The 24,720-nt window shown below is 34.0% G+C and overlaps 1 protein-coding gene across 3 annotated transcripts; it reads left to right on the top strand.

The window, feature by feature from the left end:
- Positions 1–18,818: 18,818 nt before the first annotated feature.
- On the top strand, positions 18,819–24,417 carry LOC138317756 (uncharacterized). 3 transcript variants are annotated; one of them, XM_069259635.1, is made up of 4 exons: positions 18,819–18,918; positions 21,486–21,970; positions 22,526–22,606; positions 22,893–24,417. In XM_069259635.1, exons 2-4 carry the CDS (start codon positions 21,487–21,489, stop codon positions 23,756–23,758), a joined length of 1,431 nt encoding a protein of 476 aa, XP_069115736.1. In that variant the 5' UTR covers positions 18,819–18,918; position 21,486; the 3' UTR covers positions 23,759–24,417. The 3 variants fall into 3 exon arrangements, with proteins under 3 accessions (XP_069115736.1, XP_069115733.1, XP_069115735.1); XM_069259632.1 differs by lacking the exon at positions 18,819–18,918 and adding an exon at positions 18,986–19,123; XM_069259634.1 differs by lacking the exon at positions 18,819–18,918 and adding an exon at positions 20,963–21,245.
- Positions 24,418–24,720: the final 303 nt, after the last annotated feature.

Genomic DNA, 24,720 nt, shown 5'->3' with positions numbered 1-24,720 from the left:
ATTGAACTGATTTACTGGAACGAGCGGGGCACTACCAATCCTATACGCAAATCGTGAAAATATCGAACAATCCGGACTCTCCACAGAAATAGGAAAAATTAGGACATGCTAGCATTTTATTCCTAGGTAATATGAGGTGCTTTTATGACATTTTTCTCGGAATCAAAACATTGCTAAAATTGCAAAATCAGATTTGGAAGAAGGGCACAATTCCCCTCTTGGGTCTACCAACAACAAACATGTTTTATGCAATAAAATAAGTGCTTGTATGGCTATCTACGAGGTATATAATACATAATGCACACCATTCTTGCAAATTAAGTGTTTGCCATTAAGTTATGTAGTAAATACAAATAAACTGAAATGTTCAAAGCTAACAAGTAATAAAAATTGAGTTTTGAGTCAATTCTACCCTTTACAAAACACCCGTATTACAATAAAGGTGCCTGGGTGTACGACGAGCTACATTGCGTTTCGTTTTCCTCTGCTCAAATGCAATGAAAAGACCAAATATACTTTTAAGCTTAATGAATTAATGAATGTCACCGAACTTGACACATTTTTAAGAAAAGAAACTTTGTATATTTATAAGGACTATTTACAAAAAATGTTTGTCCTCCTTTATGAAAAGTTAATGAACTTGTATGTTTAACTCATTGAAAGTTTCTTAAACTAGTGAAGCGGAATTATCACTATAAGCAACTACTTCATAACTATAACTTTAGTGTACTTAGAATGTGAAATGTGTGCACCAGGGATGTCGATACATTTGTATTTTATCTATATGTAATATTTTCTCTGTATATATTTGAATGTGAAAGAGAATTAAAGTTGAAAAGTGAAATTGCTCATGAATGTTGATTAGCACACAACACTTATCACTGACATTGTGACATTGTTTTCCTTTCCTTCTTGTCTTGTTCTGTCTGATTTATTGTTTAATGCCTTCATCAGAATCCAAATTTTATAGTAGTCTTGTTACATTTCCTGAAGATAATTTTGTATAGTCACAATACATTACTATTGTGAATTACAAATCACAATAACAACTTACGGCTTAATGTTTTCTTTATTCCTTGATTAAATACCAGTCATTAACAAAATAATTGTTGGCCAAAGTGGATTTTGTGTTCATCTAAAACTGGTAATAAATAACTTGCAACGTACATGTCTATTTGAAAACAAAATTGTTATTATTTATTAAAGTTTTATTTCAAAATAAAATGATTTAAGATCAAAATAAAGTTTATGTATATAAACGCACTATAAATATGCTATGTGTACAGAATCGTATGTAAAGCATCATTAGAGGATAGCATTGTTCGATCAAAAAAAATGGGATATATACATACGGAAAACAAGATTACATTCACATGTACTGACAACTTTTAAAAAAAGTTAACGTTGGTTAATAATGCTTAACAGTACAGTAACATTGGACAAAACTAAACCTTACACTACAATACAGACATTATACATTACAACGATTGCATGTGTATCACACTTGACTGTATTGAAGTATAATGAATTCAACATACGTGTATAGATGAGGTGATAAACAATATATGTGCAACACAAGACCAATATCCATCTAGGTTATAATATGCATATCACAAGGGATTTAAGATTGTTCTCCATTTTCAAATAAGGAATGCCATCCACCCCATCGTGTGAGGAACTTGGTATATTCACTTTTTGATTTATATAAAACAAAAACTTTTCAAACTCATATGATAAACATATATGAGATTTAAATACTTCAAAACAAATAGTTTTTTTTAATTCTATAGTGATACTGTATACATATTGATCTACATAGAGTATGAATTATATTCAGTTTTCGGTAACAGAAAACTGAATATAATTCATACTCGACTAAGGCATAAATGCAGTGAACTAAATTCCGATATTAAACAAATTAATTTAATCCAATCCCCTCTGTAGATATTCCCAGACCATAGAGACTGTTGAACACTATTTATTATTATGTCCATTATTTGTTGTCTCTAGAAACTTGAATATTGATACATAACCTTTTACAAGACTTGAACTTAATTAATATAATTGCAGATCTGTTACTTTTTGGTTCTGATGCATTGTCTAAAACAGAGAACAAAATTTTATTTTCATACAGTTTCATGGAGTTACAGTATGGTGCATACAAGAAGAAAGGCACAAACATTTTATGGTGCGGTGTTTTCATGTATCGAATGCTTCAGAAAGTGTTATGTAGACGGCAGTTTTCTGTGTCAATCAACTACCCGTTTTTGTAACTTGTTGATCATCTAAAAATGTATTTACACATTTAATAACTTACTAACCAGCAGCCGTAATTTTTCAACTCTGACACATATACATGTAGTAGGAGTTAACTCAATGGATCCTATATAAATTCACTGTTGAATGTATCTATTACTATACTTTCCTGTACTTTGAACAAAGGTATATTTCTTATATTTGACATTTGATTCATTTAACGATGTTATTTACAAATTGATATTGTATTTTACAGTAATTTTATTTTATAAAGACATGAGGGTACAGAAAAATTTTCATCATGTTTGAACTTCATTGTAAATTTTATCTCAAAGCTAGTTTTGTGCGTTATTCAATAATAATTTTGTTTAATATTTGCGGTCATATGTATATATATCATCATTAATTTTTACGGGAGAAGACGGATTATAAGTGTATATAATGTGCAAATAAAATAGGTTTAAATCAAATCAAACGTATTGATTAAAAAGTAGTAGCATCATGTCAATCATATTGTTATGGTGACCATGTAAGCCAAGCAGTATTGATAATGAAGATAAACTAACATTAAAGTAGTTTTTTTCACAAAGCCATTTCTCAAATTTTATACGAAGGTTGGTTATTATTGAACATTCGTAAAATAATTGTAAACTTGAAGAGTTACTATGCATATACAAGTAGGTACATTAGTATGAAGTAAGTCACCATAGAAAGACAATGTATTTATCCGTCTGTTAATGTTATATGCTTATGTATTTATACACATTGTTTCTTCTTCATTCATTCACAAATCTGCATCTTGGTTATTAATTGTCTCTTTCATTGTTTTTGTATTTTGTATATTAAATGTTCATGTTTTTTTCACTAATCCGTGCTTATTTTCAACAGAATTGTTTTTATTGTAAAATTGATTTTATTTTGATTTTGTCCATTGTTTATTGCCATGACGTTTATTTGATTGATCTGATCAATGTCAACACTGCTACCTGTATATACATACATCTGACCTATTTTTACCTCGTATCAGCCCAATAGTAGATATAACAGTGTGTGTATTTATATAACATATGAGTACATAGTATTCTGGTCGACATCCATTGATCCGAGGATATGCCCGCACTTGTTGACCACATTAGGAGTGTAGACTTGTTTAAAAGGCTATGCGGTAATTAATAAAGAGCATTGTGTTACAATTATCATCCATGTGGAATTGTTGACGTCACGAGTTGTAATTCACCAACGGGACACAACTCCGTCGGGCTGGTTTCGCGACTGAGTTGGGATGGTTCTGACGTCACAATGTGCACATACTTACTCATGCAGAACGAAAAATATCACGATTTGACCAGTAACGATATATTTCCAAGGTGACTATCGCTCCTCGATAAAGATGGAAACAGCACACAGCGCTCCTGTAAAAATTCAGATTTTTTTCTTCTACTTGATATAATTTTAGAACAACAATATTGTGCATGTGTCCGTCAAATGTCAAAATGAGTTGATTAATTTGAACGAAAAATATGATATATGTAATAATTATAATTTTGTAATAAGTACATGATCATTGTTAGAGAGATAGGATCATAACATGGTCCTATAAATGTGCATGTTGCATTGTGTTACCTGGACTCTTGTGCACTTAAGTCTTCAAATATTTAATCTGTGGTAAAATCGGAAAATCAATCAAAATCTTGAGTTTTGTGTATTGATAAATGTATCATAAATCATTTTATACTTGTCAATAACATAATTAGCGATGTTAATTTGAAATTATCATATTGGATATGATTAATTTGTCAGAATATTATAAATATATTTCATTCAATGACCAATATTTCATTGCACTTATTATCAGGTAGTTTGTTACTAAGTGCAACCCACTAATGTTCATTATTATATATCGGTCAAGGACACGTCATATTAAAACAGAAACATATATAGTAGTAGCTTGTTCGGATTGTCAGTGCATTCCTTAATTATAAATACACTACTGATTCCTAACCGATATTCCAGCCATTTGACTAACACCTTTAAAAGGTGACCAGTACGTTGCTTTACGATACCAATAACTTTTTTTAACTTTCCATGAATAAAAATGCCAAAGGGAGTCTCTAAAAAGTGCTATTTTTTAGTTGTGTAATTATTTGATTATAAGGTGGAAACTTTGATTTTATGAATCCTAGACACACCTTTTTTGTGATGTGCATATGTATTAGTATGGTGACACTAGCGTCGAAGTACATTCTATTAGAAGTGTTGTTATATGTATATTTTTATTAGTGCAATAAATGAAATGTTCAATAAACATTTTGAGACGAGTTTCGCGTGTCTCCATTATAGTACATTCTAGAGATATCACGTTGACCAGTACCAGTGGTCACTAACACCATCTGGGTGCCACCTCTAGCTGTGTCATTACCACTTACAGGCATTGTCATCGGGAGGCAACGTACTTTAATTCAGGTCATCGTTATAGGTTTCTATTCTCCTTAATCCCAAAATGGGCTGGCTATTCCCAACTCATGTATATACAATTGTAACTTAATTTTGTATTCATTTAAAAAATAACAAAACTCTTTTGAGTCATCAATTCATTTGCACAGCATTATCCACATAAATTACTGTAACTGTTGGTGTCATTAACCTAGCGGTGTAACACAATCAACAGTACCATTCTTCACAGAGGACATCAACCCGTCATAGGCCAATGTTAGAAAGGAGCTATCGGTCTCAACAATGTAAACAAGATGGTCGTGTGGTTTGTATACAAAGTTCCCACTCCCAAATAAACGATGACCTGCGGCGATTAGGTAGAGTCGGTAACACTGATTTTTGAAACGAATTTCGGACATGTCAAATATACTGGACCAGTTCATTCAGTTTATTCAAACGATCAGCCCGGTGGAGTGTGAAATCCCTACTTCGAATGTTAGGGTCAACTTTTTAAAGAGACATGCTGATATGAGAATCAGACAATCCAGAAACTGCGCTTAAATTGTTTTTATTTTCAATTAAAAATTGATTCTGAACATAACCAACTCTAACAAGCTATTTAAATTTTTAATGCAATTTATATTTGTTTCTGTACCAATGTATCAGTATTTGCTATGAATTTGATAACTTTAAAGTGTGTTTATAAACCAATGCCAACCGACAAATCACGGTAGGTTTAGAAACCCACCTGACACTGACCCATGTGATCTTAGCATCGAGACATTTCAACGCAAAGAAAGGTGGCACAGCAGAGCAGAACAAACACACTGGCTCCAAATAGTTCCCAAAATTGTAAAATCAACAAAATTTGGATTTTGTCTTTCCTACTCTACCAAATCTCCTTCCAAACTTCTCCTTTGACAGTCACAGTGTCTCAAGTTTGGTTTTGTGTTAAGCCTTTGTGAGACTATAGTATATACGGGATGTATTCTGCTCCTGTCTGGCGCTCAGCAATAAGGCAGTGAGATGATTGACTTGTTTGTTGTATGATCAGCTGGAGACACAGCATCATCATACCGCAGTCTCTCAAAATACCATCACTCACCACACGCAACGCATCGCATAATACTAGTACAGAGACCATCCTTAAAAATGTTGTATTGTTCGTATACAATCCACCAACCATGTAAAGGACTAACACCTGCAATTTTGATATTAGCATATTTTATAATCTACCATTACTCCAGTTATCTGCCACTGGACGTCGGTTTTAGACTAACTAAGAGATCTGAGATTCTTCGTTCTATCTCAAGTCTGAGCAGGCCATGTAGTAAAGGTGTTCAAAATTTTGGTATTAACCCTCCATGTCTATTTCGTAAAGTCAAGATCTACATCGCGGGAATAATTTTGTAGTCTCAAACGTTATTAGCTTACCGCTAATACTACACTTATTACCATTGTCTAGACAAATAAATCTAGATAGTTACCCGGCGTCGTCCTAATTTCCTTGCAGTTCAACGCCATATGGCAAAACGGCAAAATGAACCTTCATTGTCAACATAGATTTAAAGAGAGAACAATGAATTGTACTTTTTTTCTATTTCATTTGTGTTTCAGAAATGTAATGGGCGTTTCACAGTTATCTGTATAATACACGACACCCTTTCATCAGCATCGCTTGTTTGTTAGTAAACATCACGTCTTTATAAAATAACAACAATTACTATTTAAAACTAAGTATCGTAAGCATTGACTAATTGTTGTCGAGATGTAGCGATACGATCAGTGACATTTTTTCTACATTCAAGATCTTGTTTAGATTATTGTTTTTCTAGAGACACGAGATACAAAGACTTTATCATTTCTTAGTGACAGGGTTACTATTTTAGACTTTGTGTATATGGGGTAATGATGATAATAAGAGGCGTTGTCGGGATGGTAAAACTACACTATGGTCTAAAGATAACACCAAGATCTGCTCTAAATAAAACTTACTTTGGAATAATGCCTTTTCATTGAAAAACCTTGGAATATGGAAAAACATAAACTGTATTTTTAGTGTGCAATATGTCGTTAATTGTAAGGTCGAACGAATTAAATATTGATTTTAAAATTATCATTCGTGGCCATTAATAAAAGTAATAGTTTTGTGGTTCATATCTCTTTCCAGTAGTTCTTGGAAATTCTTTCATTTAATATCTATAAAATGATTATCATGGCTCATATCTGTAATATTTATATGTTAGTTTTGGAAGAGTATCGCCGATGGTTAAGGTTTGACGTTAAATAACACGATGTGGGATCATAAGATAGTTTATATATAAAAGTATAATGCGAAATATCACTACGCTACGTATGGTGAGAATATGCGTGCATTTTTTTGTTCTATCCTGTTTACATCATGTATAATGGTATCGGTAATGAACCGTATGGTTCAAAGTTATAACGAACTAATTTATGTAATATGTTCATATAAGAAACTTATGTGATAAGGTAAAACAAGGAAATTAACGAAAATATCCACGATGGTGATAGTAACCCCTGGAATTTCGAGAAGGGGTTGAAAAACAAATACTGGAATTTCGAGAAGGGGTTGAAAAACAAATACTGTAAATAAAGGCAAACAAGTAAAACACATTCATAGAAATAAACATCTTTTGGAAAAAGAAACAAAAATATAAACAGAGAAATACTAAATCCTTGTAAACACATTCAATGACATGTTATTCTAAATAAAATAGCAAATCTAATTGTTTCCAAAAAGTAGGGACATCTATACCTGATTTAAACCGCCGACTCATGCACTTTGAATTTGTTGATGCAACGCTAACATAATAGAAATACAAAAGGGCATGGTTTTTATGTTAGCACGTGATCGGAAGAGGAATACTTGAGTGACCCCAATCTTGTTTTAGCAAAGTCATGGTAAATACAGCACTCCTAATACGTGGTAAACATTTCTATATTGACCTGAGGTGTATTAGTGCAATTTGTCTCTGGGCAAATCATACTAAAATTATTGTTTTCTGTTTATCGAATCTAATGAAATAGTTTAAAAAAATGCAATATTCCATAGCCATGTTGATATTTGATTAATGAAATGTTTCCTTTTTTGTCAGTTGATCATTGAAATTTCTTCATTTAAATTTTAATGACATCGAAATATCTAATGTGTGGTTACACTTGAAAGCTGGATTTTACTGTGATTTTCATAATAAGATCAATTTTATGAGTACTCTTTTATATACTTTCTATTTCTCAAGTTTGAAATTTCGACAAGATTTTTTACAGGTCTCTTGCGAGAGTGGCATCATTGGTATCATTATGGATACTGATGCCTACAGCAGACTCATCAAAATCTATCAAAGTGGTTAATATGAGGAGTGGAAGACTAGTTCATGTGTTGTCTGACGCGAGAATCCTGCTCGTCATCTTTGACCCTCACACTCACCATATAACATACATAACGCTTATAAAGAAGACTGTCCATACAGATAGTACCATTGTTTGACGTAATGTGTGTAACTAAGGGGCAGTACCCAGAATTTTCATCACAAAGGGGACCGACCAGCATAAGTAATAATTATGGTGGTTTCAAAAGAGAAAGTATAGTGTAGTATATCAACACTCAGGTTGCCTATCCTTACAATGAACTAGCAGTTTTTGATACCAAAACAAAAAGGTCAAATTCTGGAACCACTTCTGCCAAAGGTCATATGACCTATATCAAGTAAAATAGAAGACTTTCATATTTGGAATGCTGTTAAAGTTTCGGGTTTCTATCACCTGTTGATCAATTTTAATGGTCCATGGTTTCGCAAATACATTCTTCTACATTTAAACACCAAGGAATGGTTTGAATCTTTGTATCCTGTTCTTATTTTTGACCCGAGTACATACTTAAAAAATTGTCAATTAAATAACCAAATAGGTTTAGATCGGGGAGTATGTTTGTAAACATCACGGTAACACATCACACAAACTTATACTCCTTTTAAAATATTTGAACATCCTATTCTAGATTTCATTATAAAGTATTTTTAAATCTTTTATATCAGATGAAGTAGACTATAGTTTTATTTATTTTCTAATCAGAACATAAAAACGATAAGTCCTTAAATAATTTTAAATGTGATGTCTAGATACAACACAAAATAATATTGTTTAACAATATAGATCAAGAAGATTACACGATGATGTATACAGCTCTGTACTGCGATGACCATCATCGGCCTACAAAACACTAACGCTACTGTTTTGTCGTAGTATACAGCGTAAAACATAACGCTCGCCATGCAGACGTCACTAATCACAGATGGCCACTGGCAGGAAACAGACTATTAAAATCTAGTATTTCTCTTTGTATCCATAGAAAATATCTACAATTTAACTCGTTAATGTATAACCTAAATCAATCTAAACCGATATAATAGATTTGACTCAGAGATCATTTTCAGTATCTATACAAAGTTACAAGTCGATGAAACCACACTGGCGCATACGTCGACACCACAGTCTCCAGCGCTGATCTTAGATTGTACAGTTTTATATAACTTGATACCTGGCTTTATGTCACTGATTAAATCACTAATTGATGTCGCCCTTTTTGCAGTCATAAAGTTGTATCTATGTATAGTGATAAGTTGGCGCGCACGACGCTAGATACGTCTGTCTCGTTATGCAAATGATATTCGTGTTGAATGCAGACATATTGCCTTGTTTCAGCTAGTTTTCTTCAAACGTTTGCCTTGTTTCAGCTAGTTTTCTTCAAACGTTTGGCGCAAAGTAGGACTTGGCCATCTTATTTCGTCATCGTCGACAAATATCAAACATTGTGTTATTTCCACTCGCTGTTTTTATAGCTTATCGTAATCAAAGCAAAAATGTCATACTTCTACTGATACTTATACTGTGGTATACGTATAAATAACGAACGTTCTGGTCCAGTGCCTGCTACATTCACGAGTATTATATTGAGATCTATGAATCCATAACAACGCAATAAAGTTGTAACGGGCGATATCACACTTCATATTCGTTATTTTGACGGTAATATCTTGTAGTAATATAAAAAATATAAAGGAAATGTACTATTGTGTTTATTTTGTGTAAGTGGATCAATAATGTTTGATCGTTAACTTGTGTAATTAATTTATATACTATAATAAGGGCGCGGCCCGAAGGGCACGAAGTGCGAGGCACTTGTAAGGTCACATACATGAAAATATAAGAATAAAACACAATCTTTCAAATTCAATTCAACACACTGACAACTTCAGTTTGCGGCCGCCATTGTTTTACCCACTGTAAAAAATCCCATCAGCGTGAATGCGATGCTTTGAAGTCAGCTCATTATGATCCGAAAAAAAACATAATCTTCATCCGGCAGAAGCTCGGTGCTATTGCTCTTTGATTGCAAGCGTTCAAGTGATAGACTACTTTCAATATTATCAGCTGACTAAAAACGGAATATCTGTTACGGAAATAAAATATGGATTTCCTTCTCAAATAGGAGTTTGGGGACAAGGAGAGAGTGTGAATATATGAATTAAAAATAAACAGAAAATTCGGCTCCATTATTTCCATAAATTGGACTTTTTAAAGATCCACCGCCGACAGAGCATAAATGATGTTAATCATTTGAACAATAATTGGTGTTTAATCGTGTATATATATGCCTAATTAACACAAAAAATAATTCAAAATAATTTATTTCGCCTTTGGTGCATGCGCAATCAGTACTTCATTCCATATAAGATATAGTGTCACGGAATTTTTTCGGGATGCAATTAATTATTTTTCATATTTTTAGCTTGAAGTAAAATTAGAAGCTCAAACTTTTCAATGGTGGTAATGGTGTAAAGTAAGTAACTTTGTAACTGAATAAAAATACTAAATCGTCTGCTCCTGTTTTTTATAGTGAAAAAATACCATTTGTCAGCGGTGGAGCATCTTTAACATTGCATAATTAATGGTTTACTGAAACATCTGGCTGCGCCCTTTAAGGCCTTGCCTTCAGTCATATTACATATAAAGTGAACTAATCATAAGACTGAAGTATATATTTCAATATGTACTTGTAGAGTGTTTTTACATTTGTACATAATTTAAAAAAAAAAAGAATATTGATATGATTTCTAAAAATAAACATGATTTCTAATAATAAACAATTCTGAATTGAATTCAATGTCATTTGGGAGTTTGGGATGTTTTGGGAGACTGTGGTATACCAGTGCTCTGTCTGACTGTGGAGTCATTGCTTTATTTATAGTGCTATCTCACTGAAGCATGCTGTCGTAAGACGTGACTGAATTGCATGTAATCCATCTGTTAGGTTTATCTATTTTGTTGATGATATTATCGTCGAAGTATCATTATAACCGTTGCGCATGATAGCAGAATCGAAAGCTGTTTGGATAATGGTATAAATATCTGATACTTTTATTTTATTCTAATCTAAATGTTTATTATGGATTAAACATAACATCATAACATCATCAAATGGTTTTCTAAAATTAACCTGTTTTAAATGTAGTCATTATACAGATATCCCATGGGTCGTGCGGGTACAGTTATTTTTTCTGGTTTAACCCTCTCTCTATATAAATACATGTCGACTACATAATCAACTTTGCTGGATAACTATGATGATGCAAATATCTTAGCCAAAGTATGACATAGTCATACCGTTATCAATATGCACGCGTTAAACACAATCTCATGCTACTGTTTTGTTTGCATACGATTACATATAAAACAATAGGTTATAAACCTGGGAATCAAATATCTATTGTGTATATATTCAAACAGCCATGTCTCTAATTGCACCTGTATATATATGCCACCTACTCACACACATACATACACAGCAGTGATTAACTTATTACCGTTAGTATAAATACATGCCGCGGAAATATTAAATATAAAAACCTGTTAATGATATTATCATTAAAAATAAACATTCTTATACTTGGTGTTTTATTGGTTTTAATTATGATCAGTTCTACGTTTAAGATGTTTGCCAGCGTTAAAGATTACATTTAACAAATATTTTTTTTGCATACTTATAAAATGGAATTCCGTCTTACCTGCAGATATGGTGTTAAAATTGTGCCTGTTGTTCACATTGCATGATCGTAATTGGCGACTATATTTCAAATCTTAAATGTTCTCATATTCCTATCTGCTTTCTTCCTGTTAACTATCTCCGTATACTGCCTCAATGTGCTCTTTTTGAATGCGTTATTTACGTCCTATTAAGAACTAGAGCTATTTCAGGACGAACTCCCCTGTATGTAATGTGATTGTATGGTGTCTGTATATTTTGGGAGGTTGCGGTATGTTCGTGTTGTGTCTCGTTACAATAGTGGAATCTATAACTGATTTTATAGTGCTATCTCACTGAAGCATACCGCCAAAGACACCGGATAACATATTATACTGACTACGGGGAAACCTGTCACTAACTCCCTTTATGCTGACCGCTAAGCAGGAGCAGAAACTACAACTTTTATAGGCTATGGCGTCTCGGCCAGGGGACAGAACTCACAATTTTCCTCATAGAGTCGAGCGCTCAACTCGAGGCCAAAAGTGAGGCGGTGTAAAAAATGGAAAGAGATGCTTGGGTGGAGGACGTCAGTTAGGACGAAGAGAAAAGAATATCTTTTGCCTCGTGTTGAATGTCAGTATTATATCATACATGAAATCTTGTCAATAACACATCAAATAACTACTGCTTTAAAGTCATATACATAAAATATGATAAAATGATCAATCCGATATTATTTTATCTTGATAAAGCTAAAAGGTAAGTTATAACATGCACACACTACTTGTACATCTCATGTCATAGTTTATTGCCATGTGAGGTGACAGTACGCTGAAATAGCTTTCAAAGCTATATCGTGCTGTGTGCTACTACTAAACTTTTCATTTAAACTTGATATATCATATCAAAGACTCTTTAAAGTAAGAATACCATATTACATAAAACAAAAGTATAATAGCATTGGACACGACAATAATCACACGACTCCACACCGTGTGAAGGCTTTTTCAAACTGATTTGAGTATAAGTCTTTGACCCCAATGTACTGTAACATCTCGTATCTTCGGAAGGAGACTATATAACGGTACACATTAAACACATGTTCGGTGACAGTAAACGACCGAGAATGTTGCGTCTAATAAGAGATGTCTGGTTAATGTGTCTGACATTCTATTTTTTCACTTAACTGCTCCCGTTAAACATTTCCATTGTCTGTTTGATAATATTAAACAATCGGTAAAAGTGACAGAAATAAAATCAGAGTAATGATTTTTTTAACATTTGTAATTTGTAAATGTAATAATATATATGTGTTAAAAGCTATTTATAAACTTTGGGAGAAGGCTTTGGTAAGTTGAAATTACTTCTGCCTAATCTTTTGTTGTCTGTTATTTTAACAATAAAAATGTTTGAAATACAATAACGGAAACAAATTAAGCGTAATACAGTTCTTACGATAAATTAATGTCTATTTAAAATGCCGTAATGACTGACATGATATATGATGCAATGACAGCTAAAAAAATTATTCCATATCCACGTGTTCAGATGAAACATCGATAAGCTACCATTTATTCACAGGATATCATATTATACGATAGACATATCTAGAAAATAAGTTCTAATTTTTAAAGGTATCATAATGAATAATCCAAATTCACGCTCTTTTTATGTTAAAGTTAATTATTATTGATGTTACTATTTAGAGATGCCCAACACCAAATATAAAACATGAAAGAGAATACTAACGGCTTCCATTCACAAACTACGTCACTGTTTTGATTCCAAAACAATATTTGAATAGCACTAATATGACAGGATGTTATCATAGTTAATGTTTGTATATTTAAAATTCGTTTAAATAACTCTAACTGTTATTTGTTGGTATAGAAATATACCTTTTATGAAGACTTAAGCACAGAGAAAACTTGGGCTCACTTCCCTAACACGACCGAGTTTTAACCTCAATGACAGTATAACAATCTACAGCTGCGTGCCTTTGAATACGGTATTGTGAATTAACCTTGTACCCGTGCCACGCCCTACCGATCTTATCGTCTTATCTGTCCTTTCATTGTTTTCCGGAAAATCCAGGTATCATAGAATCTATAATTTAAAGCTCTGTTAGATCTCAGATTCTCAATTTTTGAGTAAAGAAATGTTTTCAAAGCAATTTAACAAAGATTTAATTTGCATTTGTTTTTTAATGCAATGAATATTCAAACTAAATTAATCAATGTAGACGACAGTCTTTATTGCACGGCTTTTATCTCTTGGAACTAAGATATTCCTTTTAGTTAAGCTACTATACGTCAATGTAGGGTTACATATCCGTTCTCATGTACAACAAAACAACAGTACACGAGGACTGAAATTGAATTAAAGGTAATTTAAAACACTGCTTGTCATTTTATGTGAAAGGTGAAACCTAAACTTTAGGTAACATATAGTGTTTGGACCTTGTCCTAGTAACGAATTGTTGATACGGAATACTACTTACGTAATACAAATACGGTACATTTATTCCTGTGTAGGTATGTTACTATAGGAATATTTTGTTATAATATTTTGATAAGTTATCCTGCGTTCTATCGTTTTTGTAATAGATAAATGAAAATAGGCTTAATGTATGTATAAAAAACAACAACACGGCAGAACCTTACAGTTTTTAATTGATTACCGAAAAAATAACATGTCAAAATTTTCGCCAAGTTATGGCTTTAAAGTAAGTACATAATTATATACTGGTAAAATAGCCTAACTACTTTAATATAAACGCAAAATATCACGAAAATAATAATTTTCTTCCTAAAATCTCGTTCGAAGTTAACACATAATTGCGTCGTGCTTCTTGAATTGAAGTCAGGCTGCAGCAATCTCATATTCAGTCAGACACGGTTATTCCATCTTCGGATTTGGTCGTATAAGCAGGTATACTTTATTTCAGAAAAATAATATAGTTTACAAGTAGAAGTACATATTTGTCGGTCAGCAAAAACCCGAAGGAATGTCAGAATGTAACGCGAACGAAGTCTTTAAACAGTCGAAAGTAAATTATGTGAAAACACACGTTCTAAATCTTCCTTTATAACAAAACGGATCATTATCTTTGTTAAGGAGTTTGCACTGGGTTAGATTTGAACTATAAATACACACGGATGTCATATTTTTATTAACACAAAGCCACTAGTTTCCATCACAATTTGTGTAACAATGGAAACAAAACCGGATATAGTTATCACAATACAAACACAGTGTATACCTGTAATATACATTGGCTACCGACAGATACGTTTGGAATGTCAGAGATAATTTATGTCAACACTCCGTGATTGTTACAATGAGCAGTTTAATAGTAGTTCTACTTCATCAGGTTTTTTTTTATCAAATAAAAGCATAATGGTACATTTATTACACAATGTCTGATGCACTGTGACGTAATGGCGTACAGGCCGACACCAAGAGTAGAAAATGCTATTGTCAGCGAAGTGATTAACGTAATGACAGAAAAAATACTCCTGACGAACGATTCTTAAAACAGCGACTCTAAACAAGTACTTAGCACGAAAAACCTAACCAATTACAGAAAAGTACAAACAAGAAAAAGCAACGAATACAATGTGGTCCAGAATATTTCGTGTTGGTCACCAAATTATCGGAATATACTCGCTGTACATGTATATCAGTTTCTCAGTCTAGAGCCCGTTGTCAGCAGATTGAGCCGTGCGTTTGATTTTTATGTCGTCATTATATTGGTAGGACTGGGGGTGATACGCCACTTGTCGCATCAAATCGTTTACAAATATATGCGTCACTGGGACATTGAATGATTTAACATACTTTTGTCCAATACTTTCTGTTTATCCTCAGTAATATAGATATAAGCTTTGACAATCTAATCACCTCACGATGCTGAATCGACAGTCTATAAATAGACACGCGCACGTAAGTAAGTTATTGATAACTTTATCTTCGATATAACGGGTGGTAGTTTATTTATTTAATACTGAAGATAGAAATGCGTATCGTTACTTTAATTTATAGATAGATGTGATGCCGTTTAGGGATATGAAAAGTTGATATGTTTCAATAGGTATTCTATTTTTAATAAGCATAAGTCTACACGCGTCATTCTAGCATTACCCGTAAGTTATGGTGACTGGTACATACATTCAGACAACTTATCATAAATAACACATGCACTAATGTGATATAAAACCTATCAAAAAGTACTGACATTTTTCATTCGCGTTTAATCCTATCAAATGTATAAATATATTTAGACGATAGCATCCAACAAAATTACGTTATTTAAAAGCAATCAAACGCACGGTCTCGTAACGCAAGAGATGTCAAATTGGATGATCGACAGTGTTTACCAAGGAGATATTTTGCAAGGCGATTTTCGCGATGTGAATAAGCAGAGAACAAAACTCCATGAGATCGTTTGTTTGTTTGATTAATTAATGTCCTATCAACAGCCAGGTTCATGCAAGGACGGCCTCCCCAGTGTGATGCGTGTATGTGTTTTGGGAGACTACGGTATATTCAAGCTGTGTCTTCTTGTATAAAGGAACTCTTGCCCTTTTTATAGTGTTATTTCACTGAAGAATGCAACCGAAGACACCCAACAACTCACCCCACCCGGTCACATTATACTGACAACGGGCGAACCAGTCGTCCCACTCTCTTTATGCTGAGCGCTAAGCAAGGGCTGATGGTTAAAGGAATCTATATATTTTTCTAACCGACATTTTGTCTCCTTTACACCTTCCTAATGTTTCCCTTGACACCGCACACTTTTTGCATTTTGGGCATTCGCCATGAGGTACAGTTCTTTCCTATTGAGACACTCAACTGGAAGGGAACACTGCGAGTTGTTTGGTGTTGTCTTAAGAATGTTTCAGTTAAATAGTACTATACAAAATTACAAGCGTTCTACTAAAAACACAAAACGAACATACCGCTGTCTCCAAAATCACAGACAAGCTCCACACGTAAATCTCGCCTACTGTAAGCTGCCCTTAATGATCAGGACGCTAAGCATTTAACAAACCATCCAGTTATATTAGAGATTAAGTATAATTTACCATTGTTTATTACATCATAAATCCATATGAATTTATTTCACATTGAAGTATCACATACCATTAGCTAGAATAATAACGTTTACCAGAAATATTAAAAATAGTTATAATGATGTCATTGTGAGTAGAATGAACGAAATAATACCGTTATGACATCATTTATTGTATCAGTATGTAGGTTATGGTAAATGAGTAATGCGTTGTCAAATATATCATTCTTCTATGTAAAGCGACGGAGAGGAATTCCATAATCTCTACTTTCGGTTTCCGTGGTAAACCATTACAGGTATTTGTACTGGTTCAAACATCGTGACAGGTAATCAAATACTTGTCACGTTATTTATAATTTGTTGTTATTTAAATCAGTGCCTACCATACCCCAATCATCATCTCGCCTTAACATTTGAAGTCTGATTTCGATTGTATTTACGTAATGTCATCCAGTGCGCATGAGTAACTATTAATAAATACCAAACGGGATTTTGTCAATGAAGTTTATAATTGTAAAGTAGTTTGTTATTATACCCTCAGAAATTATAAACCTGTTTGTTAGATATTACGTAAATGTGAGACATCGATTGAAAAGATTTGGAAAGTATCTGAGGTCGCTCGCATCAGTAGTTGTATCTTAAAACATGAATTATTTAAACGTGTTTAGTAACTCTTCTTGCACATGAAACTAGAACAGTATAAAAAAAATCATATGCATTTTAATCAGGTATTGCAAGTTCTCATGGATGTTTTGAACCCTGATGCCATTAAGAAATGAAATGAATTATAGAATACCTCCATATAAGGTTGTTCCACTTTAGATTTTATTTATGCCATATTGTCTGCTGTATACCACAGCCCTCCAAAATAACTTTATATCACATTTGCAACCACACCTGCATTTACAGGATGCCGTCCTTCAGTGACCCTAGCTGTTAATATGATGTTAAGCATAATCAACCAACGAACAATCAACGCCCTAACTACAGGGTTAACTGACCACTCAACGCCCTATCTACAGGGTTAAATAACCAATCAACGCACCAACGGGTCAACCAACGAACAATCAACGCCCTAACTACAGGGCCCTAACTACAGGGTTAACTGACCACTCAACGCCCTATCTACAGGGTTAAATAACCAATCAACGCACCAACTGCAGGGCTAACTGACCAATCAACGCCCTTACATCCGAGAATGTCCTTAAATAAAATTAGCTATTGATAGCACGTTACAAATACGAACACCCAAAAGTAATTGATTACCTTCTAGATTCAAGATACAATATTTTGAAATAATATTTTAATTTGTCTTCGTAAAAACAATTTAGGCTTTAATGGATATTTTAAGGGTGATCGGATGGTGTAGTGGTTAAGCCACTCGCCTTTCACCTAGCCGGCTGGGGTTCGATCCCCGGAACTGACGTGAAAAGTTTAGGGGTCACCTACCCGATCACATGGGTTTTCTCAGGGCACTCCGGTTTCCTCCCACGCTAAGATCCTTCGCGCGCTTACATCCGGGCCATCGAGCTCGATTTGCATAATTTGTATAACTTGTTTCGAAATCGATGTAAACTGAATAAAGTTTATATTTATATCTAATGGATACATGAAAGTCGAAATTTGAAACTTGTGTTTTGGAAGTAACTCACAAAACTGATGTTTAATATTTTAGATTTGTTTGCTCCTAATAAACGTTACGATATGCGATCGCAGCATCAATAGTACTAAGATCCAGTTTTACCCATACACACAAGTAATAATTCCCAAGATATACTTTCGAAAGAAACGCAAGCACAAGTACATAACATTATAAAAATACACAAACAAATGAAACAATAAACCGAAAAAAAAATGAAAAGTATGTAGATTTATTTTCTTCTCAATAAATTGAGGACTTTGTGTTCACCAGTGTAACGCCGACATTACCAGTGGTACAGAAGAACGGGGTCGGTCTCCTTTTTACTGCCAATCAACCATTACATTAGACAGTTATTACGGGCATAGGCATTTGGTGTGGGGATTATTAGTACACAAGAGAAAATTTACAGATAAGTTCATGTTAGGTAATATTTACAATCACAGTAATCATTGATGCATAAAGGTAAGTGTAATTTTTTGATGGTTTAGGTATATTTATTTGAACAAGTAAATATACCTTCGGACATACTGTGACCCTACCTGGACTTTATTTGTAACCAGTCCTGTAAACAGATAGTATACACCTGTTTGATACACATTAGGTTCATTCATACAATGTACATGCTACTATACACATGTGGATAACATTTTCGGTGATTCTAAACAAGGTAGGTGCAATTATATACACACACAGTGTTGTAATGTATGTTTTGAGTAATTTACGGAGCACGAATATTGTTATTTTAATTTACGGAGCACGAATATTGTTATTTTATAATAATATGGCAATTTCGAACAATCAGTAACACAATCGTTAATGAATAACTGTATAATAATTTTATTGAGGCTTATATATTTTATCGTCGGTGATTCTATTTTAAATCCTTTTTATTGTATTTCATTATGTGATGGTTCTAAGAATACAATCCGTCAAAGCAGACAGTAAACTCACTTAATTGTTGCTAATTCTAATTGTAACGAGGTCGCACCAACAAGATTTGCAAGTGTTTTGAGTCAGGTTATCCTAACTATTGAAAATGATAAAAAATTGTTTGGACCTGGTCCAAGTGGCTGTTCTGATGGTAAGGCAACCTACTCACCTATACCATTGTTGGTATTCGATGTCTTATGAACCACAGTGACAGGCAGATACCATGTCTATGATGTGCCAAATGAATGTGTTGACAGGGTTTCAGTGGTACAGTGACAATTAGTATTCGATGTCTTATGTAACCAAAGTTATCATCTCTTAAGGCACACGGCAAAAAAGAAATACCAATAAAGTTTCTTTGCAATGACAGTGACGATGTTTGTAATGTATGATGTTCTCAACGTAAAAAAATCAATTATATTCACCAGTGGTTTTTAACATTTACAGCTGTTATTTGGTCTTTGCGTATCACAATTACCTCCCTTGTGGTTAGGTATCCATTATGCCGTCATTGTTATATGACCGAAATTCACGTCGTTTTTTCTGAAAAATGACGTTACGTTCCTAAACACATGGCATCACAATCAGTACCTGCCAATCAGTACCTGCCTGCAAGGGCTGATAACTCTGTAATATACAAAGACGAAATACCAGCTAATCCTAGCCATGATAAAGTCGACCATCAGCAAGGCTAAATGTGATACAGATATTGCTATATTGACGTTGCCACACGATCATATAGTTTTACTGTAAATGATACTTAATGTAGGAAAGATTGTTACCCCCTGTAATTAACATTTAATGTAATAGTTTTTTTTTTACCTGTAAATTATATTTAATGTCTTTTTACCTGTAAATATCACTATATATATATATATATATCAATCTCTTTATCGATCACATAATTATATTGTCATTAATACCTTTGCTCTATATTTTGATATGAATGTCAATCTGATAACAAAAATCTAGGCCAACATCAGCCGATCTATCCTGTTTTAGTCTGGGTGATATAAGCAGTCCCCGACACTCAACAGTCTATTATCGGTACTATATCACAGGTATCGAGTGTTCACGGTAGACTTTGACGCACGAGATCGGTTGCGCGCGCACAAATTTTAGATAGCAGCTAGTAAAGGAATGCCAATTCACATATTACAGAGCCAAATATGTGAACCTGTAAGGCGACGATTTGTACTTTTAATGTTTTTAGGTGATAAGTTGTCAATAACTTGGACTATGCTATGGCTATAACATAGTCTTGGCTTTATTTTTTCTATTTTCGAACCATAAACATTTGCTTCCATTTATATTCAGCTTCTTTACGAATTTTGAGTTCGTATTCCGGTAACGTTTTAAGTCAAAACGAAATATTGACTCATGTTCCAAGAATTGTAGTTAAAAATGAAAACTATTATTAAAATTTACCCTGAAGTAACAACAATTATCTGCAAAGGGCCTAATACTTAGTGATATTGTGTAAATAGCATGTCAGTTTAGTTTGCAGAAGATAGCGGGCGATCGAGGTACAGAGCTAGACTTATAGAATTAGCTTCCGTCTGTAAGATATAGTACATTGTGAGTTAGACATGTCTCGGAGTAGACAGGGAATTTTGACGCGGTATTTCCCGCTCAATAACCCGGATATAAATAGGTTTTTAGGTTGACATGATACCGTATGACGTCACGAAGGTTGACAACACTATCTGGGGTATAAGTACTTGGTCACATATATAGTCGCTCATTACAAATAACACACAGCGGACCGCACTGGCTGAATACTTACTTTTTCTAAAGACGTTTGCAATCACAAAGATTTATTTTATTTTCATCAAATATCTTACCCATGCAATCATAAGGTATTATATTGTTTATTTAAATATTTTTGATTATTTCAAAATGGTTTACATATGCTATATATTTTTGTATGTGAAATTGTTGGAAAAATACCTAGTGTCGTTGATATAATTATCTTATCGAAAACTGAATGCAGTATATCACAGATTTTACAGATGCGCCAGGTGACCCGACATGCACATCGTGACGGAGCTATTGTAGCCTTTACTTCTTTCTATGGGTATTTGCTCTTTATTTTACAGAATGACGATGTTCTGTGACCGGCAGTTTATTCCATCACCAGACATCTATTCAGCTAGTCCAGGCAGCTGTGTGTCCTCGGGAAGTGACCACTGTACCCTGACAGACCTGGACCAGGACATCATCTCCTTACTGGACACTACTGACCAAACAGTCCCAGATACGGACATCGAAGATATCGTATCATCGTACGAATTACTCACTCAGTCAATTTACTTAGGTGATGCGTCTGGAAAATGTGAAGATTCAGAGACGTTTACAAATCTTACAGATTTTATACCGACATGTGCCTTGTTAGAAGACATACCGGAGCCGAAGATGTGCCAAAAGATTCCGCCAAGTTACGAAGAGCACGTGTTGCGAACAGGATTCGCCAGAAACATCCAGTCTGCTTCTGAACTCAGTATGGTCGGTAGCAGAGATGACGACCGCTTGTCTGATATAATCGACTGTATCACGCAAAGTGAACCAGACCAAACCAGTAATGGTGAGTCGCAATGATTTCTTGTTTTCGTGGGAATTTATCATTATTATACTTTTTGTCTAATTCGTATCCATATAAATATTATAAACACTTCGTTATATAATTATGCCCACACATATCAATTTGTAGTGTTTTCGTCGGTGTTATTTCAACACATTATAATATGTCATTAACGAATTGCCAAAATAATATATGATGTATCGGCTGTAGTTTGGAGCAATGTGACAATATGATTTAGGTTTTTAGAAATCAACAACGAATCTTACATAAATGCCTGAAGATATCGGGCAGAACAGTGTATAACATACCACTATAATGTATTTGTCTTACTCCCTTTTTCATAATAGGAACATAGTCAGAAATGTATAAGAATAGATGCTAACACAAGGAAATATATGTCAAGCGATTAACATTCTGAAGAAAACTTTCAAATCAGTTGATTTAATCGGTAGTGTATTAAGTTTTTTAACAGGTTTTTAAATCGTTTATACTCTCTCGTAAATTTCAAAACACTTTCAGATGCATAGGCTAATATTATGGTGAAATTTGGATTTTCAGTTCCGTCTCGAATGTCTCCCAAAGCAACACCAGAGCTGTCACGTGCGGATCACCTGAAAAGAATTACATCTCTGCTTGTCGGTAAGTGTATATTCGTTGGACCTAACGTTTTGTAATATCATATACACCAGTTGATAGAATTTATGAATAAAATGAATGGTAGCTGCGTATGTAGAGGGTTGGTTATGTTAGTTGGGAATGTACATAATTATGAAAATTACCATGCTCATTACTAAAGAAAGAATTCATGTTAAAATTACACTTCAAAACGACTTTATATATTTGAATTTAGGAAATTCCTAAAATATTTTGTCGTTTTAACACCTACAATTTTCCTAACGTAATTATTAATGTATTTTATTTAAAGGAGGAGGACAGATAAAACTGTGGCAGTTTCTGCTGGAAATTCTGACTGAAAGCGGCCACGAAGAGTGTATCAAATGGGAGCCGAATGGAACAAGTGGAGAATTCCGAATGGTTGATCCAGAAGCAGTTGCAAAGAAATGGGGTCAACGCAAAAACAAGGTCACCATGAACTATGACAACATGAGTAGGGCGCTTCGGTATTACTACGACAAGATGATATTGACGAAGGTGGCGGGGAAAAGACACACGTACAGATTTAACTTTGATGCAATTATCCGGTCCATGCAGAGTTCCTCAGTTTCCTCCGGTACGCTGGTGGGACACTTAGGGAATTCTTTGTACAATTGCAGTATCCCTGTCCAGTTTCACCAGCCGAGTAGTGCGCACATGTTCCCAACCAACATCTGCCCAAGTGTTGCCTCATCAACCAGAGATGCGATTGCCAGCAAGCAGAACATTCAAAGTACCAAAAATGTCCTGAGCGCAGAGTCAGTACCAAACTTTCATTATCAGCAGAACTTTCCAATTGACTCATCAAGAAGCGACCAAATTCCAACGACTTGTTACGAATTTGACATCAAACCTTCGTTCAGCAGCTGTCGTTTTGCCGGCAGGAATCACAGCTTATCACTTAGTCAGAGGGATGAGAAGCTTTTTACATCCTGTGAATTTGCTCAAAACAACATGACGTCCTCTAATACATATATAACAAAGACATCTAGCGGTTCGGGTCAGTCGTCGACTACTGGCTATGATATTGCTTATGTATCGGGTCGTGTGCAGACTCCGATCAATCAGTGTCATCCACGCCGAATCGAGTTATGCAGACCCCATCTAAGGCCTGCCCAGAGGTACTCGCCATATTAGTGCATTTGGTGAAAATCTAAACAATTTGTATGTTCATTAATATCAGTTCTGTACAACTAAAGGAAAAAGTGATTGCTCATTGACTTAAGAAAGAGAGCATTTTACAAGGAAGATGTACATGTTCTATAGTAAGAACGATAATGCGTGAGAGATAAAATAGAAAACAGAGTGTATTAAATAGAGAATAGAGAATTGGGATGCAAATGAATCAAAGGCATACATAAGTCATGAATATTGTTTTGAATAAGATAAACAGTACGACATGTCTTACCAAACCTATTGTGCTAGCTATGTACATTTCTCCTAACAATGTATAGTTCTTACACTTGCTCAAAAATACGTCTTTGAGGTAGGGAATACCTGTTTTAACCAATATTTATATTTTCTTTACGTTGCAATATATCAGACCCTGTCGTTTACAACGTGAGTTCAATGTGCTGGCATATTGAGCTTCCGCGCAGGTCGCGAGCTTTGGATAAATATCCATTTGATATTGTATATGTATATTTTACAAACATTTTTTCTTACGAAGAAATCCGTATATTACAAAATGTATTTTGTTTTTATTTTGCTCCTTTTTCGATTCCTTTAAACGTGAATGTATAAGGCTTTTGAGTATATATAAGCATTAAATTGGATTACCTTATTGGTAAATAATGTTCAGTGCCTTGTGTATTTTATGTGAACGTAACAAGTCTGCATCGTATTACGCACATCCGAGACATAACACTATAATGTGTTTATTTTAATAATAAAATATGAGATCAACAATTGTAGTAGTTGTTATATATAACATTATATACCTCTCACACAGCACATTGCAGACATGAAGGACGTCCTCTTCAAATTACCGCAGCATTTATTAAACCGCAAGCCCAACTGACCAATCGTTTTATAAATTGGTTAGCCAGCTGTATTTGTCAGTGAGATATCACTATAAAATAAACATAGTTCCATTTATC

Source organism: Argopecten irradians, chromosome 3 (genome assembly GCF_041381155.1).
Source record: "Argopecten irradians isolate NY chromosome 3, Ai_NY, whole genome shotgun sequence".
In the NCBI taxonomy this organism is placed as follows: Eukaryota; Metazoa; Mollusca; class Bivalvia; order Pectinida; family Pectinidae; genus Argopecten; species Argopecten irradians.
This window is presented reverse-complemented; position numbering and strand designations above follow the sequence as displayed.

Bases quoted from the DNA above. Each gene is read 5' to 3' on its own strand.
- LOC138317756 (XM_069259635.1), top strand. From the start codon at position 21,487: ATGACGATGTTCTGTGACCGGCAGTTTATTCCATCACCAGACATCTAT. The intron at 21,971-22,525 runs GTGAGTCGCAAT...TTGGATTTTCAG, and splicing joins ACCAGACCAAACCAGTAATG to TTCCGTCTCGAATGTCTCCC. The intron at 22,607-22,892 runs GTAAGTGTATAT...TTTTATTTAAAG, and splicing joins AATTACATCTCTGCTTGTCG to GAGGAGGACAGATAAAACTG.